Genomic DNA, 18,727 nt, shown 5'->3' on the forward strand with positions numbered 1-18,727 from the left:
ATAATTTTTATCACGTTATAAAATATTTTGAGGATGTATTTTTGTTAACAAATTTAAAAATAAAATTCAGCGATTTAATAATTTATAGACATTTTTTTTATAGTTTATTCTATAGTTATTTACTCAACTATGAATAACAATAATGATGTTATTTGGTACTTTTCCATTCAGGTTCCAAACGATAGGTCGATAACAACTACTAACCTTGTTTGTTCAACGGAAATTGCATCCCTCCCGAAAGCTTAGCAAGAGGCCTATTGTGTTGCAAAAATGTTATTTGTATACTAAAATTAGTTATTAATATATTTGTGTATAAATATATACGATTTAATTTATTTTTAATATATATTTATATTTTAACATATATAATTTATACTAATAACTAATTTCGATGACTGATTTTAATATGCATGTAGTCAATTGTGTTAAAAGTTAAAACAATATGTTAACAAACAAAAATATACTAATAACCAAAGCTGATAAAAATTAAAAATGAAAAAGAGGAAGGACACTAGGTCCAAAAACAAGTGTTTATACATGGTTTACATTGCAATCATTTTGTTATTGTTTGGCTTCTAACTATGTGATTATTTATTTTAAATAAGTATCAAACTCAAAATAAAAATATCTTGATACAAAATTCATACAAATAAGACCAAAACATAGAATGTGCAACCACTTCAACAACTCATACACATGTACTTAATGAGGCCACTATATAAAACACGATGAAGATCTTCATCCAGTCATATTTCTATTGTCCATTCCAATATAAATTTTATTCAAATTGTGAATTCTAAAAGATCAATTTACTTTATGGCACTCAAACACAATTACATTATTAAATTTTCAAAAATTCAATGTTATTATGAAAACATTGATAATATCTTATTCTTTAAAGTGGTAAAACCTGGATGTTTTACTGAAATGCGCTTGAAAAATTCTTTAATTCCCAGAATGCGCATATGTGGAAATGTTTCTCAAAATGTGCAGGGCCATTTCTAGAATGACGGGCACGAAATGGATTTCCACATCATTTCTGGCATGGTGGCAACGAAATGGAGAACCCATTTTAAGCGTGGCAAAAGCGAAATGGACAAACCAAATCAGGCACAGCAGACACGGGCACAGCAATGGTGATGCATCTCATCAATATCAATCTGAATAAACAAAAATACAAAATAATACATTTTGTCGGTAAAAAAGGAAGTAAGGAACACAAAAACAAAGATATTTTAAGCAAAGACGGGATTGCTGATAAACCTGTCTCTGGAAACCATCCAGAGCTGGTTATACTGCTCTGTACGTTCCCCCAATCCAGCCTGCAATGACTAGTTTGTTGTTGATTGGAAAACATCCATCTCACGAACACGGTTTATCCAGGCTGGGGCTTCTCTCAATTGTTCATTTTATACATTAGGGTCTCTTGAGCTACTCTGTGCTGGAAATCACAGAGAAATGTAAAGCAGCAGCTTTTCTAATAAACTTTTATCATAGAAACAAAGCACACAATGTAAGCAGCCTACCTGTTCCTGCAACTCAATAAGCTGCCTGTCTTTTTCTTGAATATGTTCTTGAAGATCATGTATTTGTTTCATATGCTGAGCTCTTTCAACTTCTGAATGATCACGCTCCCTTCTGCAAAGATTTTAATGGTGTGCAGTTCTCTTTCCTTCTCTTCCATTTTCCTTTCCAATTCATGAATTGTACGTTTCCTTTCACAAAGTTGCTCCTGCAGCCAGTTAAACATGTTTTAGAGCAGAATATCAACTAGTGCATCATGAGAAGAAAAACATGTAGCTAATAAAAAAAATAAATGTTGATCAAAATCAAAAGAATGATACTTTAAAATTATGAGGGAAAATGGAATCTATGTTAAACTATTGGCAATATAAAACATGATTACAATTTGCATTGTAAAAAAGTCCTTGAATAATACATAAAAATTGAAAACGCAAAGTATTCCACTGCTTTGCCTATTTCGTGTGTGCCTGCATTGAGTTGGTCCATTTTGTGTGCTTCATACACAAATTCTACCATTTCGTGTGTGTCATAGGCGAGGTCTCCCATTTCGTGCCTGCTGCAAAAGATGTGGCCCGTGTCAGATCCAATGCACCATTTCGTGCTCACCATTCTTGACTTGCTGTCTAGAACCATTTCGTGACTGACCCAAGCAAAATGGCCGTGTGTATTTGAGGAGAAAGATCAAATCTTGCGTATATTGGGAATTAAAGAATTTTCTATGCGCATTTCAGTAAAAAAGCCAGTAAAACCTCCTGTCTTTTCCATTCCTTCAAATTACCCAAAATTTTTAGAAAGCAATATTGAAAGCTTTACCATTTTATCATTTTCATTCGTAAAGATAATTGTTTTACATAAAAAGAATACATGATTAAGAATTCTATCTTTATTTGTCATGGAGAACAAATCACCTCAATCGGACTTGTATTTTGACTATATAAAACCTTAGTATTTGATCTTAGATATATAAACTCTTCACTCATTTTCATTTTTGGAAGGCACAACTCCTTTTCATAGCTTTGTTGTCTTTGAAAATTGGGTCCTCCAGAGAGTTGATCCACCAACAGATGTAATGTTATACCTAGTGATTTTTGTTAGAGTTTATTATTATTTTCTTTTATGCTCCACCAACAAATCACATCTTTTAAGCATGCTACAGTGAAGCTATTTTTTTTGGAACATCAAAGATATGATGATGAAAGTATTTTAAAAAAATTAGAGGAACAGGAGGTGAAATAAACCATATGCCTCTTAGGATGCTGCATCCGGGTTCAAACCTTGGTGAATGCACCAAGTGTTGAATATGAACTCTTAAAGTGTTATATGAGTGAGTGTGTAGTGTGGGTGTGTTGTGATCTATAAAGCACAGACATTTCGTTGAGTTGTCGTGTTCGAGTGTCGGATACATTTTGAACACGACACTCACCGACACTCGTCCGACACGCGTGTCTGCTGTGTCTAACCGTGTCTTAATAAAAAATAAAAAATTTTTCTCCGAACATGTCTTGGCACACCTAAATACCATCACGTGTCAACGTGTCCAGTCTTATTCTTTACATATATTCTTAAAATAAATTTAGATATAGTATATATTATTATTTATTAAAACAAAAAATACTTTAAATACTTGTTATAATTAAAATAAGACATTAAAAATAATTAAAAATTTTAATTTATATTTTAATATTAATAAAATATCAAAATATCATTACAATTTATTTAAAAAATACTTTATATTTTATATGTATGTGTGTCCCCGTGTCATATAAGATTTTAAAATCCGCGTGTCGAGGTGTCCAGTGTCGTGTCGTGTCCCGTGTCCGTGTCAGTGTACGTGCATCATAGGTTGTGATACCTAAGATTGGGGGTTGTCCAATCTACTTGACCCAAAAAAAAAAACTAGTCCAAATTTTTACTAGAATAACATCTGAGAACACAACACAATGTATGCCACATTCAGCTGCTCCAATCTCTTCACTAACAATCCATGAAAATAATCCCCTTACTCAGAGGCATGCAGGCGAAACTCGCAAAACAAAACGGTCACCCGAGTTATCCCGCAAATCGAAGATGAAATGATTATGGTTTATGAAAATGGCATTCATGATTGTTTTAATTAATACACATTATATTATCACTAGAGGTATTTTTAAGTATTTAAAATTTATAGATAGTTGGAATGAAAAAACAAAATCAAAAGCCAATGAAGTATAGCTTAAATGGCATAGTTTCCCCATACTCAATTAAGAGGTCGCGGGTTCGAGTCTCCTATCTTTGGTAAAAAAAAAATCAAAAAACAAAAGTTTATTTGAAAAAAAATATAATAACAAGAGGTATTATGTATTTAAAATTATATCTCAACATAGAATATAATAATAGAAGATGCAATTTTAATGAAAAATAGAATTAGTTAAGATTATTTAAAAATTAATAAAATAGAATATAATAATAGAAATAAGTGCTAATTACTAGGAGTAAAATTGTCAAAGATTATGATTTTTTGTGAAAAAGACGATTTTATAATGTTTTATAACGTTGACGATGATATTAATAAGAAAAAAAGGTCGGGATGATTTTGATTTTGATCTAAGACCTTAGGGACGGAAAAAAGTACTTAACCCTAGTAAGAAACCATAAGAGTAGATGGCAAAACTCCTCGAGATGCGGAATCCCTGCGGAGACTGCCCCGAATAGAGATTCGACTGTAGAAAATTTTTTCCGTGGGGATGGGGACCTGAGCAGGGATCTCCGCGATTCCCGCTAATCCGCAAAATTCATAAATTTACTTGATTGTCCTTCATAGTTTATTTCTCATATATGTTTTTTAGTCATTTCACATAAGAGAGAGACCTAAAATTCCTAATCCTCATTTGCATAACACTTCTTCAATTCATAGATCCCTAGTGTCGTCCATACTCCATCTAACCTCTCTGCAGCCACCTCTCGCCACTCTCCCGTCTCACCATATTGTCATCCCTTATTGTTCCATCACCCTCACCGCGTCGTTCTCTATATTCGTGGCGTTCCTTTCTACAACTCTGTCGTCATGTCCATTCTCCTCTCTGTGGTCGCGTCCCCACCTCATCCACTGCTCTGTACTCTGGTTCGCCATGGCGTCCCCCACTACGTCATTTTGAAAGAAGTCACCATCTTATCGTTTAGACTTTTTGTATAAAATTTTGCTATTTTGTATAGGATAAATACTTTCAGCTCTATTCCTATGGAAATTAATAATTAGTCAGAATTGTCAGAGAGATGGGAAATGGAGTCCCCGCAGAGAATGAGATCCTGTGGAGAATGAGGATAGGGAATAATATTCCTTCCCGGCGGAAAATGGGGACAGGAACAGGGAGCAAATCTAGGAGTGGGGATGGGGAGCAGGGAGACAGCTCCCGCCCCCCGCCTTGCCACGTTAACATCCCTATATAAGAGTAAATTACTAATTTTGCTCTCAAATAATCAATATGCTAACAAAAATGACTTCTATTTTTGTTAAATTACAAAAATATCTCTTCAATATTAAAAAATATTATAAAAATATCCAACCGTACAAAAAATCTACTTTGTTAATAGAACTGGTTGAAATGTCAAACGGAACATAAGAAGAAAAGAGAGGTGGCGAGAGAGAAGAATTAAAGAAGGAAAAGTGGCTGAGTAAGAGAATGACCAAAGACAAAGAGAAAGACAGTGAGAGCCGTAGAAGAAGAGGCAACATCGTACTTGAAGAGAGAAACAATGATAGTTTGGGGAGGGATGGAGATGTTCTTGCCGCTACTCCAAGAAGGTTTGGGGGAGGGAGGGAGTGATTGGGATGCTATTTATTATTGTTGTAGTTACTTTGGAGAGTGTGGGAGAACAAAAGAGAAGGAGAACGGGTATAACGAAATACGTTTGACACCTCAAATAGTTCCATTAACAGAGCAAACTCTTTTATTATGCCAAACATTTTTGTAGCATTTTTAATATTTGAGATGTACTTTTGTAGTTAACAAAAGTAGAGGTCATATTTGTCAGCATATTAATAATTCGGTGGCGAAATTAGTAATTTACTCTAACAATAACAACTAACACCAACATTCGATTTAATAATTAGAAAAAAATTAAAATACCCTCCACAGATGACCGTTACTCTAAAATTTTGATCTAAATGGTGATACCAACTTATTTGGCGAGTCGGCTAATCACTAATACATTCCTACACTATGTGAAGAAGGATTGAGCCATGACATGGTATTGATAAGTATCTTATATGTTGGGCAAAGAAAGAATGTAAATAAAGGGCGGTATTGATATTGGATAACACAGAGAGAGCAAATAAAGGGTGTAGTCAACACTGCAAAATGATCTGTACACATGAAAAAAGATTAATCACTTAAATAACAGTGCCTAGTATCTCTATAGATGAAGAGGGTGAACGGCGGGTTTGGAGAGACAAGAACTTCCATAAATAGAGCAATGCGAGGGGATAATTTCCAATTTTCCAACACGAAATGATACCTGCAGATATATCAAATGATAAACTATTCTTGTAAGTACTTATATTTGATATCAACACGTAGTTTCATCATTATTGAATGCACAAATATATCCAAAAATCCAACAAGCAATCCACATATTTACATTTAATTAGTAAACCAAGAGAACATGGGCATGGACAAACATATATCTAAGAGTTTGGAAGAAAGTATGGCAAAAGATAAATTGAGCAGCATCAAGTGGGAGAACCTCAACAGAAATTATGTTTAAGATTTCACAAGTCAAAATAACAAGATAGATAATGGAAGTATACACATGGAATATTAATAGTTTAACAAATCCCTAGTTAAAATCACAAGATGCAGTTTAGATAATTTACAACAACAAGAAAATAACTTACCAAACTACAAAAAATGGCATCAGTTATCAATAGCAGTATCATACTATACAGAAAAAAGATTCAATCCTGAAATCATAACAAACTCACATCTCCTTCGGTTCAATCCAAATCTTCTTGCCTACTTTCCCATCCTCTGTCGCCACTTTCCTGCGGAGACCCACCCGAACCAAACGGGTATCGCAAAGATATCCTAAAAGTCCTGGGAACAGGTCTACCCCCAGAAGCGTCACCGCTGCCGCTGCCGCCACCGCCACTGCCACTGCCAGACCTCGAACCATCACCACCACCGTCCCCCTGGCGATTCCGATTCTCATAATCAGGGTCGTCGGTTGGCAATTCATACCGGCAAACAGGGCAAGAATTGTGTAGTTGAAGCCACGGAAGCAAGCAATCATCGTGATAGACGTGTTTACAAGGCATCTGCCTCACCTGCGACCCCTTCTCGAACTCGTCCTGGCAAACCGCGCACTGGTTATGCTCGGAGTTCAGCAACTCGTCGTCCACCGTCACCGTCGGAAGATTCTCCACGGCTGTCTTCGACGCCGGCGGGGTACCATAACGGTTGGGATCATTCTCGGCTAGCTGCTGAATCAACTGCTCGAGGCCGGGACCGAGGAAGTAATCGCCGATGTTCGCCGGAAGGCGAAACCCTGGGTCCGAAGGGTGGTTGATCTCGAATTGTACATTTGCTCCGTCGGCGCGAAGGCCTTGGAGGTGGTTCTGGAGAAACATAAATGGGTCGAACATATCGGATCGAATAAATTCATGCCGCGGCGTGGATCCGGAGGAACTGGAGAAGATGCGAGGGTTCTGGAGGTCGATGGTGGTGGAGGCGGCGGCGGCGGCGGAGGAGAGCAGGAAAGGGAGGAAGGACAAAGGATGGAAGGGGAGTTGAGCATCGGAGGAAGGATCGGGGCCGAAACTGAAGGAGATGTTTTCGTTAGGGTTAGGGTTGGGATCGGTGAATTCTTCAACGAAGCCTTGGAGGCAAAACGGACAGAAAGGCTCGGATTCGTCGGAGACGGTGATTCTCCGGGTGCAAACGTGACAGAAGTACGGCTTAGCTCCGCCGACGACGGCCTCGCCGGACGACATGGTTTCTGACTAACAACACCAATATTCAAAGAACCTCGTTTCGAACGAAACGAAGGAGAAAGAAGCAACCCCCTCCCTCTTCGCCTTCCGTTCGTAAAAAGGGACAACAAAAAATTGGGCCTATAATTGGGCCAGACCGAAATATAATTGGGCCAGCCCAAACCGAGTTTCTTCATTCTTTCTTAGCCCGACAAATAATCTGCAACGGTTGATAATGATAATGATGAATAGATATTTACAGCTTCGTCTCCGGGTTTGCAACAAAGGGGATTTAGGATTGGGAAGTGTTATTGCAGAGAAAAACGCATTTTTTCTTCATCCTTGTGGTTTTGTGCTATGTGTAGCATCATTTCGAAGACGCACTACCATTTAGGACAACTTCCATTGAAGCCACTTCATTCTAGGTACTCAATCTTGAAGCTTGTTTCTCTTTCTTTTTCGTTTTTTCTTCCTGTTTTTGTTGTGTAATAGTGTGTAGTGTTTGCTGCAGTAAGAGAGAGTATGGAATTGGGAGGGTGAAGATGAATGGGAGAATGGGGGTGGTGTGTATGGGGATGCTTGCACCCAGAAAGTTCATGCAGAGAAGGAAGAAATTGGAAGTGTTCAAGGATGCTGCTGATGAAGCTGATCAGAAGAATTGGAGGAGGCTCATGAACCAAATTGACGAGACCGGTTCCGCTGTTTCCGTCCTCATTTCTGAGAAGAAAGCAAACCACACTCTTCCTAGAGACCTTATCCTTGGTACCTTGGTTAGGTATAAACAACTCAAAAGGTGGAACTTTGTTGTTGAGGTATACAATGAAAAATTATACATATATATAGATAACACTTTTTGTGGCCCTATGAAATTCTTGCTTGGTACTTTGTTGATGATTCTAATTAATTGCTACATGTTTGATTTTTTTTTAATTTTCTAGATTCTTGAATGGCTTCGGACTCAAAGTTGGTGGGATTTCGGTAAGATGGATTTTGTTATGCTTATAACGGCTTATGGAAAGCTGGGAGACTTCAATAATGCTGAGAAGGTCTTGAGCTTGATGAATAAGAATGGGTATCCACCAAATGTAGTAGCTCAGACTGCACTTATGGAGGCATATGCGAAAGGAGGTCGATGCAGTAGCGCCGAAACAATATTTCGTAGGATGCAGAGATCAGGCCCTGAACCTTCTGCAGTAACATATCAGATAATACTCAATGCGTTTGTTCAGGTAAACATAGATCTTGTTCTATGCACTTTAATTTTGCCTTATGAAATATTGCTGAGTTAATGTCGTTAACTTTCGCTTTTGCATTTTTATTACTGATATGCTTGTAGGGGAACAAGTTTAAAGAAGCTGAAGAAGTATTTGAAAATCTACTGAATGATGAAAAATCGCCTTTGAAACCAGATCAGAAGATGTTTCATATGATGATTTATATGTATAAGAAGGCAGGAAGTTATGAGAAGGCTCGCAAGGCATTTGCAGTGATGGCTGAACGGGGAATTGAACAATCTACAGTTACATATAACAGCTTGATGTCATTTGAAACAAATTACAAGGAAGTTTCAAACATATATGATCAGGTAATATTAATTGTCTGTCAAACTTATCTTTCATAAAATCTCTGGTAAATTTGGGATAGTCTAATTCCAACTCTTGTATTCTATGAATTCTTATTACAGGCAGCATCATCTTCGATATTACTCTTTTCTCTTTTTTTAATTGAAAACTTAATACGTGTACATTGAACATTGAATTACTTTGTTATTTCCAAAGGAAAAGGAACTAATTTTGAGCTTGCTTGTATAAAGAAAAAAATTGCTTATTTAGAAATGCTTCTTCAAATGAGATAGATAGGCTGTAAATTTTCAGTAAAGACTCAATTTTCATCCCTAGTTCTTTGTATCAGAATGATGAGCACCAGTTTGTTTCAGTCAGATTTTTGATAAAATACCAAACCATTAGTAATTTTAGACAAAATTTATTTGATCCGAGTCATTTTCAAGACTGTCCATTAGTTTTCATCTACTTTATTCCCCCTTTAATATATTGTTTATAATTAATTCATCAGATTTTGAAGTCAATGCCTTATTTTAGATGCAAAGAGCTGGTCTCAGACCTGATGTTGTGAGCTATGCCTTACTCATCAATGCTTACGGGAAGGCCAGGAGGGAGGAAGAAGCACTAGCTGTATTTGAGGAAATGCTTGATGCCGGTGTCAGGTATGTTAAAGAATAAAGAATATGATTATTATTACATCATGACTTGAAAGAATGCTGTAACCTGTCAACTGGTGCATTATCAACTGGACTGAACACTATATTTTTTGCATGGATGAAATTTAACATCTCAATATTTTTACTGCTGTTGATTGGTGTCTATTTTTTTTTGCCAACTTAGTTATAGTTTATCTAGTAAAGGTTTTTAATTTACAGAATTTTTCTTCTGTTTCACAGACCAACCAGGAAGGCTTACAATATTTTACTAGATGCATTTTCAATATCTGGAATGGTAGAACAAGCTCGGACAGTGTTTAAGAGCATGAGAAGAGATAGGTAAATTGTACTTCTTAATCCTTATACTGTGATTCATTATTGAGTAGGATTCCATTTCTGCAAGAAATCACTGGCCGAATGAAAGGCTCGCTGCTCGCCTATGTTGGTTCCGCTTTTTACAGTGGTTTATGTTTTAATTAAATGAAGAAAACAATGAGCATCTTACATTATGATGACCCTTTAAAATTTAATCTCTCTTGCTATCAAGCATTGAGGAAGCATTCTGCTCATATCATTGTACTTGCTCCATGCAGATGCTCACCGGATATTTGCTCATACACTACCATGTTATCAGCTTATGTGAATGCATCTGACATGGAGGGTGCTGAGAAGTTTTTCAAGAGATTGATACAAGATGGTTTTGAGCCCAATGTTGTAACCTATGGAACCTTAATCAAAGGTTATGCTAAGATAAATGATCTTGGGAAGGTAACACAGAAGTACGAGGAAATGCTTAAGCGCGGCATCAAGGCGAATCAGACTATTCTGACCAACATCATGGATGCATATGGAAAATCCGGTGACTTCGACAGCGCTGTCCTTTGGTTCAAGGAAATGAAGTCTCCTGATCAGAAAGCCAAAAACGTCCTTCTATCTTTAGCAAATACAGAGGAGGAGAGAAAAGAGGCTAATGACCTTGCATTGCATTCCAATTTACCTAAAGTTAATGGTGTTAGCAAATTAGGTGATGAAGATGATGATGAGAATGAGAATGAGAATGATAACGATAACGATCAAGAACATAATTATGAATATTTTGATGCACAGTTGAGCATGGCCTATGATGAACAATCCAGAGTTCCCAGCTGATGACCGAGAAGTTCTGGAAGTCTCATTACAAATTTTGTTTATTGTCAAATTTAGGATCTTTATGTTTTTCTTTTTCTGTGGTGCAATTATATTATAGACAAACAATTCTTTTCTTTTTCTTCAATTATTTTCGAAAGTGTTCATTTCAATACGTAAAAACTGTTGATGCATTTATACCAACAAGCTCTTTTGTCAAGGATTTATTTTTCTTTCGAGATAAATTAGGAAGCAAAATTAAAATGATAAAAAACCATGCAACAAAAAAATTGATTAATCTGTAACGGTAAATTTAATTATTTTATTAAAAAAATATATTTATATATAAATATTTGGCATATAATGTACGTGTGGTCAAGAATGAAAAATGGGGGAGAGTGACAGCATTGGTTCCTGGCATATCATATTTTATCGTTGAACTTCACTTTGAGCCTTTCCTCTCGATTGGCGATTCACAAATGGCATCGCTGTCACTTCCGACGCTTCCACTCCGTACACTTGCATCTACCTCCTCCGCCTCCTCCTACTCTTCTGCTCCTTTGCTTCACTGCTCCGTTCCGGCGAGGCTTTCCTTTTATTCCTCCCAAAGAAGAACTACATGCCCCAAGCTCCGCTGTTCCCGTCAATTCACCGTTACTTGCGGCACCGCCATCACAGAGATCAACGAGACACAGTTTAACGACACTGTTTTGAAGGCTAACCGTCCCGTTCTCGTTGAGTTCGTCGCTAACTGGTGCGGTCCTTGCCGTTTGATCTCTCCCGCTATGGAATCCCTAGCTCAGGTCTCTCTCGCCCTCCAAATTCCTTTTTCCTGAAGAATTTATCGTCCCGTTTTCTTACTATCCGATTATATTAATTAATTAATTAACAATAAATAATTCTTCTTTTGATAACAAAATTTAGAGTGTTGGTTAGAGTGTTGTCTTATTTCATATGTCTTCGTCGAATGAAATAAAAGTATTAAAAAAGAACACTATTTTTTTTAATAGAGAGATATTTGCCATGCTAGCAACACATACTTAAGCTTGGGATGGTTTATATTGATGAACCATGAAAGTAAGGACAGGATTTTAAGAAATGCAATACATCTTATCATGGTGATCTCTTTACATGAGGTGGTGATTTTGGTTCAATGAACAGAACTTCTTGCTGAATGTTCTTAAGGATATTCTCTCAAACTGAAATGTTTTGTATCATAAATTGCAGGAATATGAAGACAGATTAACAGTGGTGAAGATTGATCATGATGCAAACCCTAGGCTAATCGAAGAGTACAAAGTTTATGGGCTACCAACATTGATCCTCTTCAAGAATGGGCAGGAAGTTCCAGAAAGCAGAAGAGAAGGTGCAATAACCAAAGTTAAACTCAAAGAGTATGTGGATGCTTTATTGGAATCAATCTCAGTTTCTTAGCGAGTCGAAATTCTGTTTCCCTCTCGGTTTGCCGGATTTCTACACTCTTGAGTCAACTGTATAACATAAGCTGCAAATACAGGATGTTTTGTTTTAAGTAAATTTGTGACTTTCTATCCCTTTTTGGGTTTCCCTTTGTTGTTTGATTCAGGTGTATAAATTTCTTCTCCTTTGACAGAAGTGTAATTGGTAACATTGTTAAACAATCAAGAGGCTTAATGTAATTAGGGTTGTGAAATTTGACGTTATTACAAAATTTTATTCCACAAAATTGGAAGCCTTAAATGAATGATTCAGAACTCTATCTGCAGCACCACCAGTATAGTATCCCCAGCACTGCTTCTTCTCTGCATGAATGACAATGATGTTTATACAAAGTTATAGACAATTGTGGAAGTAGCAAAGAATTCAATATATTAGAAATGCAACTATATATAACTGACTTCAATGTTAAATAGAGCAGTGTAATAGATTGAAAAGCAAAAATGGTATGGCATAAAGGTAATTGAAGTATTACAATGATCATTGTTCCAAAAGAGCAAAACCCAAATATTTAAAATAAAGATCTTATAGGACATGAACAAAGGCCGTGCTTTAGTATCTTAATCTCAAGGAAGCTTAAAAATAGACAAATTCATAGGGAAAAGGAACTTCTAAACGGGTCATGTGCTGTGTGATTCACCAAGAGATCCTACAGTAGCCAACCTAACTACCTAAGTGAAACTATTGGACTAATATTACGAACATTTTCTTACAGGGTGTAACACACTCTCTCTCTCTCTCTCTCTCTCTCTCTCTCATGGCAGTGCGAATCCTCAAACCGAATCCCTGTGCTCTTTGTCATCTCTTATTCTCCAAAAGATTACGACTTTCAACTTCCACCACTCGTTCGGTTTCTCAAGCACCCACTTCTTCTTCTTTTTCTTCTACGCACGTCGATGCCCTGATCTCCATCTTCACCAAACGACCCTTCACTCCAGACACCCCTGAACTCACCCAAATCGCACCCTTCCTCACCTCTCACCTCGTCGAATCCGTCCTCAACCGCTTCCACAGCTGGAAGCTCGCTCACACATTCTTCAATTGGGCTTCAACCCAACATGGCTACCGCCACACTTGCTACACCTACAATGCCATGGCTTCAATTTTGTCCCGTTCCCGCCAAATTCCTCCTTTGAAGTCTCTTCTCAAAGACATCGTCCAATCTCGTTGCTCTTTCCCCCCTGGGGCACTCGGTTTCTTGGTTCGGTGCCTGGGCAGTGCTGGGTTGGTTGAAGAAGCAAACGAGGTGTTTGATGAAATGCGCCTGAAGGGTCTCTGCATTCCAAATGATTACTCTTACAATTGCTTGTTGGAGGCTTTGTCTAAGTCTGGTTCCGTTGATTTGATGAAGAAGAGGTTGAACGAAATGCACAGATTTGGTTGGGAATTTGATAAGTTCACTTTGACCCCGGTCATGCAGGCATATTGCAATTCTCGCAGGTTTGAAGAGGCTTTGAGTGTTTATAACACAATGCAGGAGAAGGGTTGGGTTGATGAACGTGTTTGGACCATGCTGGCTTTGTCTTTCAGCAAGTGGGGTGAGGTGGATAAGGCGTTTGAGTTGGTGGAGAGAATGGAGGAGCAGAGAATGAGAATGAATGAGAAGACTTACTGTGTTCTGATTCATGGGTTTGTGAAAGAGTCTCGGATTGATAAGGCCCTCCAGTTGTTTGATAAAATGAGGAAGGCTGGTTTCACTCCTGATGTTTCCTTGTATGATGTTCTGATTAGAGGACTGTGCAGGAATAAAGAGACTAACAAAGCTTTGAGCTTGATTTCGGACATGAAGGAACTTGGCATCCTACCTGATGTTCGAATCCTCACGAACTTGCTGTCATCTTTTTCAGACAAGACTATGGTTGTGAGAATACTAGAAGAAATCCCGGAAGAGGAAGATGATAAAACTGTTGTTTTGATTTATAATGCTGTTTTGAATAGTTATGTTGGTGATGGGTTGATGGATGAAGCTTATCACCTTCTTCAGATGATGATTCGAAGCAAATCTGGTACTGATGCTGATACAAATAATTTCATCAGAGTCAAGAGATTGGTTTTACCTAATATCACATCCTTCAGCATTGTTATTGATGGCCTGCTCAAAAATGGTCAGCTGGACCTTGCGCTGAGCCTCGTCCATGATATGCAACAATTAGCTTGCAAACCAAATATTTCAATCTATAACAATCTGATCAATGATCTATGCAATTCCAATAGATTGGAGGAAAGCTTTGAGCTTTTGACAGCGATGAAAGAATCAGGAATTGAACCAACTCATTTCACTCACAACTCAATATATGGGTGCCTGTGTAAAAGGAAGGATGTTTCAGGAGCCATCAATATGCTGAAGGAGATGCGTGCTTGTGGGCATGAACCGTGGATAAAACATTCAACCTGTATTGTGAAAGAGCTATCTGATCATGGGAGGGCAATAGAAGCATGTAAGTTCCTTAACAGCATGATTCAAGAAGGTTTCCTTCCTGATATAGTGTCCTATTCTCCAGCAATTGGTGGCTTGATCAAGATGCAGGAATTGGATCAAGCTCTGAAGTTATTCAGGGATTTGTGTTCTCGTGGCCACTGTCCTGATGTGGTTGCTTACAACATAATGATAAGTGGGCTTTGCAAAGCCAACAGATTCGCAGAGGCTGAAAATTTGTTAGATGACATTGTTTTGAAGGGTCTCTCTCCCTCAGTTGTTACATACAATTTGCTAATTGATTTTTGTTGCAAGAATGGTTCTATTGATAAGGCTATGGCGATTCTTTCCAAAATGTCTGGAGAAGGTAGGGAACCAAATATCATTACATACACAACTTTGGTAGATGGATTATGCAGAGAAGACAGGCCTGATGATGCTCTATTGGTTTGGAAAGAGATGGAAAAAAAGGGTTGTCCGCCGAATCGAATTGCTTTCATGGCACTCATTCATGGTCTTTGCAAATGCGGTAGGCCAATTACAGCCCTCCGTCGTTTGCGCGAAATGGAACAGAGAGAAATGAAAGCCGACTCATTCATCTATATTGCATTGATGAGCGCTTTCTTGTCTGATCTAAACTTGATCTCAGCATTTGAGATTTTCAAAGAGATGGTTGATTCAGAATCTTTTCCTGAACCCCATGATAAAAATTACAGTATTGCCGTAGATGCGATAAGTAGATTTTCTAATGATCATCAAACATCCTCTGGTATCCAGGTTCTAAGGGAAGAGGGAAAAATCCCAACACATGGTTTTTGACTGTTTGGAGTGAAAATGTTGATCTTTTCTAGTCAACCACTTTTAGCTATATCTAAAGGAAGTCAAAGTTACATATCAAATTGGAAAAGGAACAAAAGAATGAAAGAGAAGGAGGGAACCAGGATACGTTCGTTTACAGAGACAGGATGTTGAGACATGAAGAAACAGAGACACAAAGTCATGTTTGACAGAGGAGACATGGATAGAAATAATATGTCTAGAGATATTGAATTAGTGTATTTTGTATCAATTCTAACAAAAAAGACATTAAGACACTAACAAAAAACACAACTTATTTTTTATTTTTTTTTTTATTATTCTTGTTAATTTTTCATAATTATATTTTTTATTATTATATTTTTTTGTCTCAAATTTTTTGAATGAAAAAATAAAAATAAATTAAATTTTCATCATTTGTTCTAGTTTATCAACCAAACAGAATACAAGAACATAAAATTTTGTGTCTCTATCCTTTATGTCTCCCACTTGGAAGGAATGAAGTAATAAATGATGGTAGAAACTCAAATGTAGTCGACTTCACATAAAGTTGATAGCTGGGAGTCGTTGGATAAAAATTTAGTCAAATTAATCAGATCATCTAAACACGAATAAAATACGAATATTTTAGAAACTTAGTCATTAAAAATTTATCAAACACAAATATTTTATTAGCGTTTTTAGAAATTTATTTAAAATATTACTCTTTTCTCTGAGTTTTTTTTTTTCAATTTTTGAATGTGATAGATTAAAATGTGGAATTATGAAATTTACTTCTAGTTTGTAGTGAGTAAATTCCCAAAGTAATCCCTCAGATTGAGCTCGCGCACCAATGTTATCCCTGACTTTCGAAATGCTCTAATTGCACCCTTCAGATTGAGCTCCGTGCGAAATCCTGGTCCTTCCACCCAATTTCGGCGTGACTCAGCAACCGGAGCGCTGAGCTGACTGCTTATGGTCCACATAGGCAGCCTTAAACGACGCCGTTTTGCCTGGAGGGTGTTAATGAATTAGGACGACGTCGTTTTGCCTTGGAGGGGAATTGAAAGGTTGCTTGGGGAGAGGGTTGATCATTCGTTAGTCTTTCTCCTACTTCTCTTCAAACGTTTCTTCTCTTTTTCGTCCAGAGAATGCTGTGACGTTAGGGCACGTTCTTGACTAAGTTCATTGGCAGGAGAAGGAAGGACACCACAGGTACGAAGTTGTTGAGGCAGAGGGTATCGTCATCGTCAGCTACAACAAGGTTAGTAATACAATGTGTAGTTGAAGTTTAAATTTTTTTTTTTTTTGGTTTCCATTGATGGCTCTTCACGTGGTGTGTTGATTGAAGGAGATTTCATCTTCGTTTGGTGTTTTGTTTAGATTTCTATGTTAGGTTTTTTGTGGTTACGCTGTTAGCATAGGGTTTGGGTTGCTCTGTTTTTTTTATGTATCCAAGAAAGATTGTTTCCTCTAATGATACGGTTCTCTAGTTATGGTCAGAAGTTAGTGTTGCATGTGTTTAATTTGTTTGTTTACTTATCTCGCAGATATATGAAGTACTAAACATTATGTTTCATCATGGAGGAACTTTTGAAAATGGTGTGGATGGAAAAATTGGTTACTACAGAAACTGCCTTGGTGATGTTGAGGTGGATAGGCTGGAAGTATTTTACCTGAGAAACTATTATAAGGAGCTAGGTTATGACAGAATGAAGGAAGTTTGGTGGCTTGTACCTGAAAAGAGTATAGGGGAGGGATTGAGGAAGTTAAAGAGTGATGCAGACCTAAGAGAGATGTGTGAGATGGGTTCACAGAATGCGGGTCTTGTTGATATCTACATTGAACATGAGGTTTCGTCATCTGAACTGATAGAAGGGAAGGAGGTTATGGTATACATTGATGATCAAGTAAGGGACCTTGGGACGCAAGCTAAGGAAAATGTTGCAGCTGCCCCACACGATGGTGCTAGGCCAAATGATGAAAAGAATCCTACTGCTAATATGAGTCGACCTAGGGAGGAAGGGGTTAAAGCATCTGTTAAGGTGCCGATTGAACAAAAACTTAAAAAGAAGGCCAAGAACACCCCGAAACCAAATCAAACAAAAGTTCATAGGAGGTATTGCCTGAAGTCTGCCACTGGGATAGGAGGCACAAAGGCTCAGAAAAAGAAGCAGGGTAGCAAGATCCCAGTGATGTTGATGTCCTCTGATGAGGAGTCCTCTAATTTTGATGATAGTTCAGAAGATGAGCCCTATAAACCAGTAAGGAAAAACAACTCATCTGATTCATGTGCTGCGGACCATGTTCCTTCACGTAAGGTAAAAGGTAAGAAGAAAACAAGTAATAAGAGTGATTCACAGGATAAGGGTAAGGGGAAGAATAAGATGAAGGAGAAGATTTGTGTTGATGACGATGCTTTTGTGGAGATTAATTCTGATGTTGAAGTGGATTTTGGGAAAGTAGGAACTGATAAGAATGATGATTATGATGCATACAATCCTGGGACCGATTCTGATGGTGCCAACTCTTGGCATTCATTGGAGATGAAAACCCCACCCAATTCTGAAGACGAATTAGAAGAGGAGACCGAGTCTGATGAGGTGTTTCCAGTTTTTAGAGAGGGGGCTAGGTTCGGGGAGCTTCACTTAGAGGTTAGAATAAAGTTTAATACGAAGTGGAATTTTAAAGAGGCTGTTAGGGAGTACACCATCCAGGAGGGAAGGCGTATTCGATTCAATAAAAATGATAGGAAGAGGCTTAGGGCAGTTTGCAAGGTGAAGGAATGCAGTTGGGTTATCTTTGCTTCCAAGGACCGAGACGATACTTGCTGGCAATTGAAGACTTTCAGAGATGATCATAGCTATGCAAGAGAGGATAAGAACAGAGCAGTCAATCGTAACTGGGTCGCTAGTAAGCTGGTGAAGAAAGTCAGAAAGTATTCCAACTTCAGGCATTGTGATGCAAACACCTTCTTCAAGATCAAGTATGATCTGTCATTGAATAGGAACTCGATCTCAAGGGCACTATCTGATGCTAGAAACCTTATATATGGTGAGGGACTATGGGGAGACACTGTTAAAGACCAACCCAGGTTCAACTGTCCAAATTTACACCATTCCACAGCCAAACGGTGATGTCATATTTGAGAAAATGTATGTGTGTTTAAGTGGCTGCAAGAATGGATTTAAGGCAGGATGTCGTCCACTCATTTAAGGCAGGACTA

The 18,727-nt window shown here is 37.7% G+C and overlaps 4 protein-coding genes across 5 annotated transcripts; 3 read left to right on the top strand and 1 right to left on the bottom strand.

Moving 5' to 3' along the window:
- Nucleotides 6,659–7,588, bottom strand: LOC107617409 (E3 ubiquitin-protein ligase RING1; the record flags this gene model as incomplete). Its single annotated transcript, XM_016319165.2, is given in 1 exon segment — nucleotides 6,659–7,588. A coding segment is annotated over 1 exon segment (834 nt), but the record flags the coding sequence as incomplete, so codon positions are not given.
- Nucleotides 7,695–10,987, top strand: LOC107617408 (pentatricopeptide repeat-containing protein At3g59040). Its single transcript, XM_016319164.2, has 7 exons — nucleotides 7,695–7,896; nucleotides 7,983–8,283; nucleotides 8,410–8,700; nucleotides 8,808–9,056; nucleotides 9,571–9,695; nucleotides 9,930–10,028; nucleotides 10,283–10,987. Exons 1-7 carry the CDS (start codon nucleotides 7,829–7,831, stop codon nucleotides 10,836–10,838), a joined length of 1,689 nt encoding a protein of 562 aa, XP_016174650.1. The 5' UTR covers nucleotides 7,695–7,828; the 3' UTR covers nucleotides 10,839–10,987.
- On the top strand, nucleotides 11,163–12,533 carry LOC107617407 (thioredoxin X, chloroplastic). Its single transcript, XM_016319163.2, has 2 exons — nucleotides 11,163–11,617; nucleotides 12,042–12,533. The coding sequence occupies exons 1-2, from the start codon at nucleotides 11,294–11,296 to the stop codon at nucleotides 12,246–12,248; spliced, it is 531 nt and encodes a 176-aa protein (XP_016174649.1). The 5' UTR covers nucleotides 11,163–11,293; the 3' UTR covers nucleotides 12,249–12,533.
- On the top strand, nucleotides 12,636–15,829 carry LOC107617405 (putative pentatricopeptide repeat-containing protein At5g08310, mitochondrial). 2 transcript variants are annotated; one of them, XM_021110949.1, is made up of 3 exons: nucleotides 12,636–12,907; nucleotides 12,973–13,000; nucleotides 13,033–15,829. In XM_021110949.1, exon 3 carries the CDS (start codon nucleotides 13,048–13,050, stop codon nucleotides 15,523–15,525), a length of 2,478 nt encoding a protein of 825 aa, XP_020966608.1. In that variant the 5' UTR covers nucleotides 12,636–12,907; nucleotides 12,973–13,000; nucleotides 13,033–13,047; the 3' UTR covers nucleotides 15,526–15,829. The 2 variants fall into 2 exon arrangements, with proteins under 2 accessions (XP_020966608.1, XP_020966607.1); XM_021110948.1 differs by having other exon boundaries at nucleotides 12,636–12,903; nucleotides 12,969–12,997; nucleotides 13,030–15,829.

This window comes from Arachis ipaensis, chromosome B09 (assembly GCF_000816755.2).
Source record: "Arachis ipaensis cultivar K30076 chromosome B09, Araip1.1, whole genome shotgun sequence".
NCBI lineage: Eukaryota > Viridiplantae > Streptophyta > Magnoliopsida > Fabales > Fabaceae > Arachis > Arachis ipaensis.

Bases quoted from the DNA above. Each gene is read 5' to 3' on its own strand.
- LOC107617408 (XM_016319164.2), top strand. From the start codon at position 7,829: ATGTGTAGCATCATTTCGAAGACGCACTACCATTTAGGACAACTTCCA. The intron at 7,897-7,982 runs GTACTCAATCTT...TGTTTGCTGCAG, and splicing joins TTGAAGCCACTTCATTCTAG to TAAGAGAGAGTATGGAATTG. The intron at 8,284-8,409 runs GTATACAATGAA...TTAATTTTCTAG, and splicing joins GGTGGAACTTTGTTGTTGAG to ATTCTTGAATGGCTTCGGAC.
- LOC107617407 (XM_016319163.2), top strand. From the start codon at position 11,294: ATGGCATCGCTGTCACTTCCGACGCTTCCACTCCGTACACTTGCATCT. The intron at 11,618-12,041 runs GTCTCTCTCGCC...CATAAATTGCAG, and splicing joins CTATGGAATCCCTAGCTCAG to GAATATGAAGACAGATTAAC.
- LOC107617405 (XM_021110949.1), top strand. From the start codon at position 13,048: ATGGCAGTGCGAATCCTCAAACCGAATCCCTGTGCTCTTTGTCATCTC.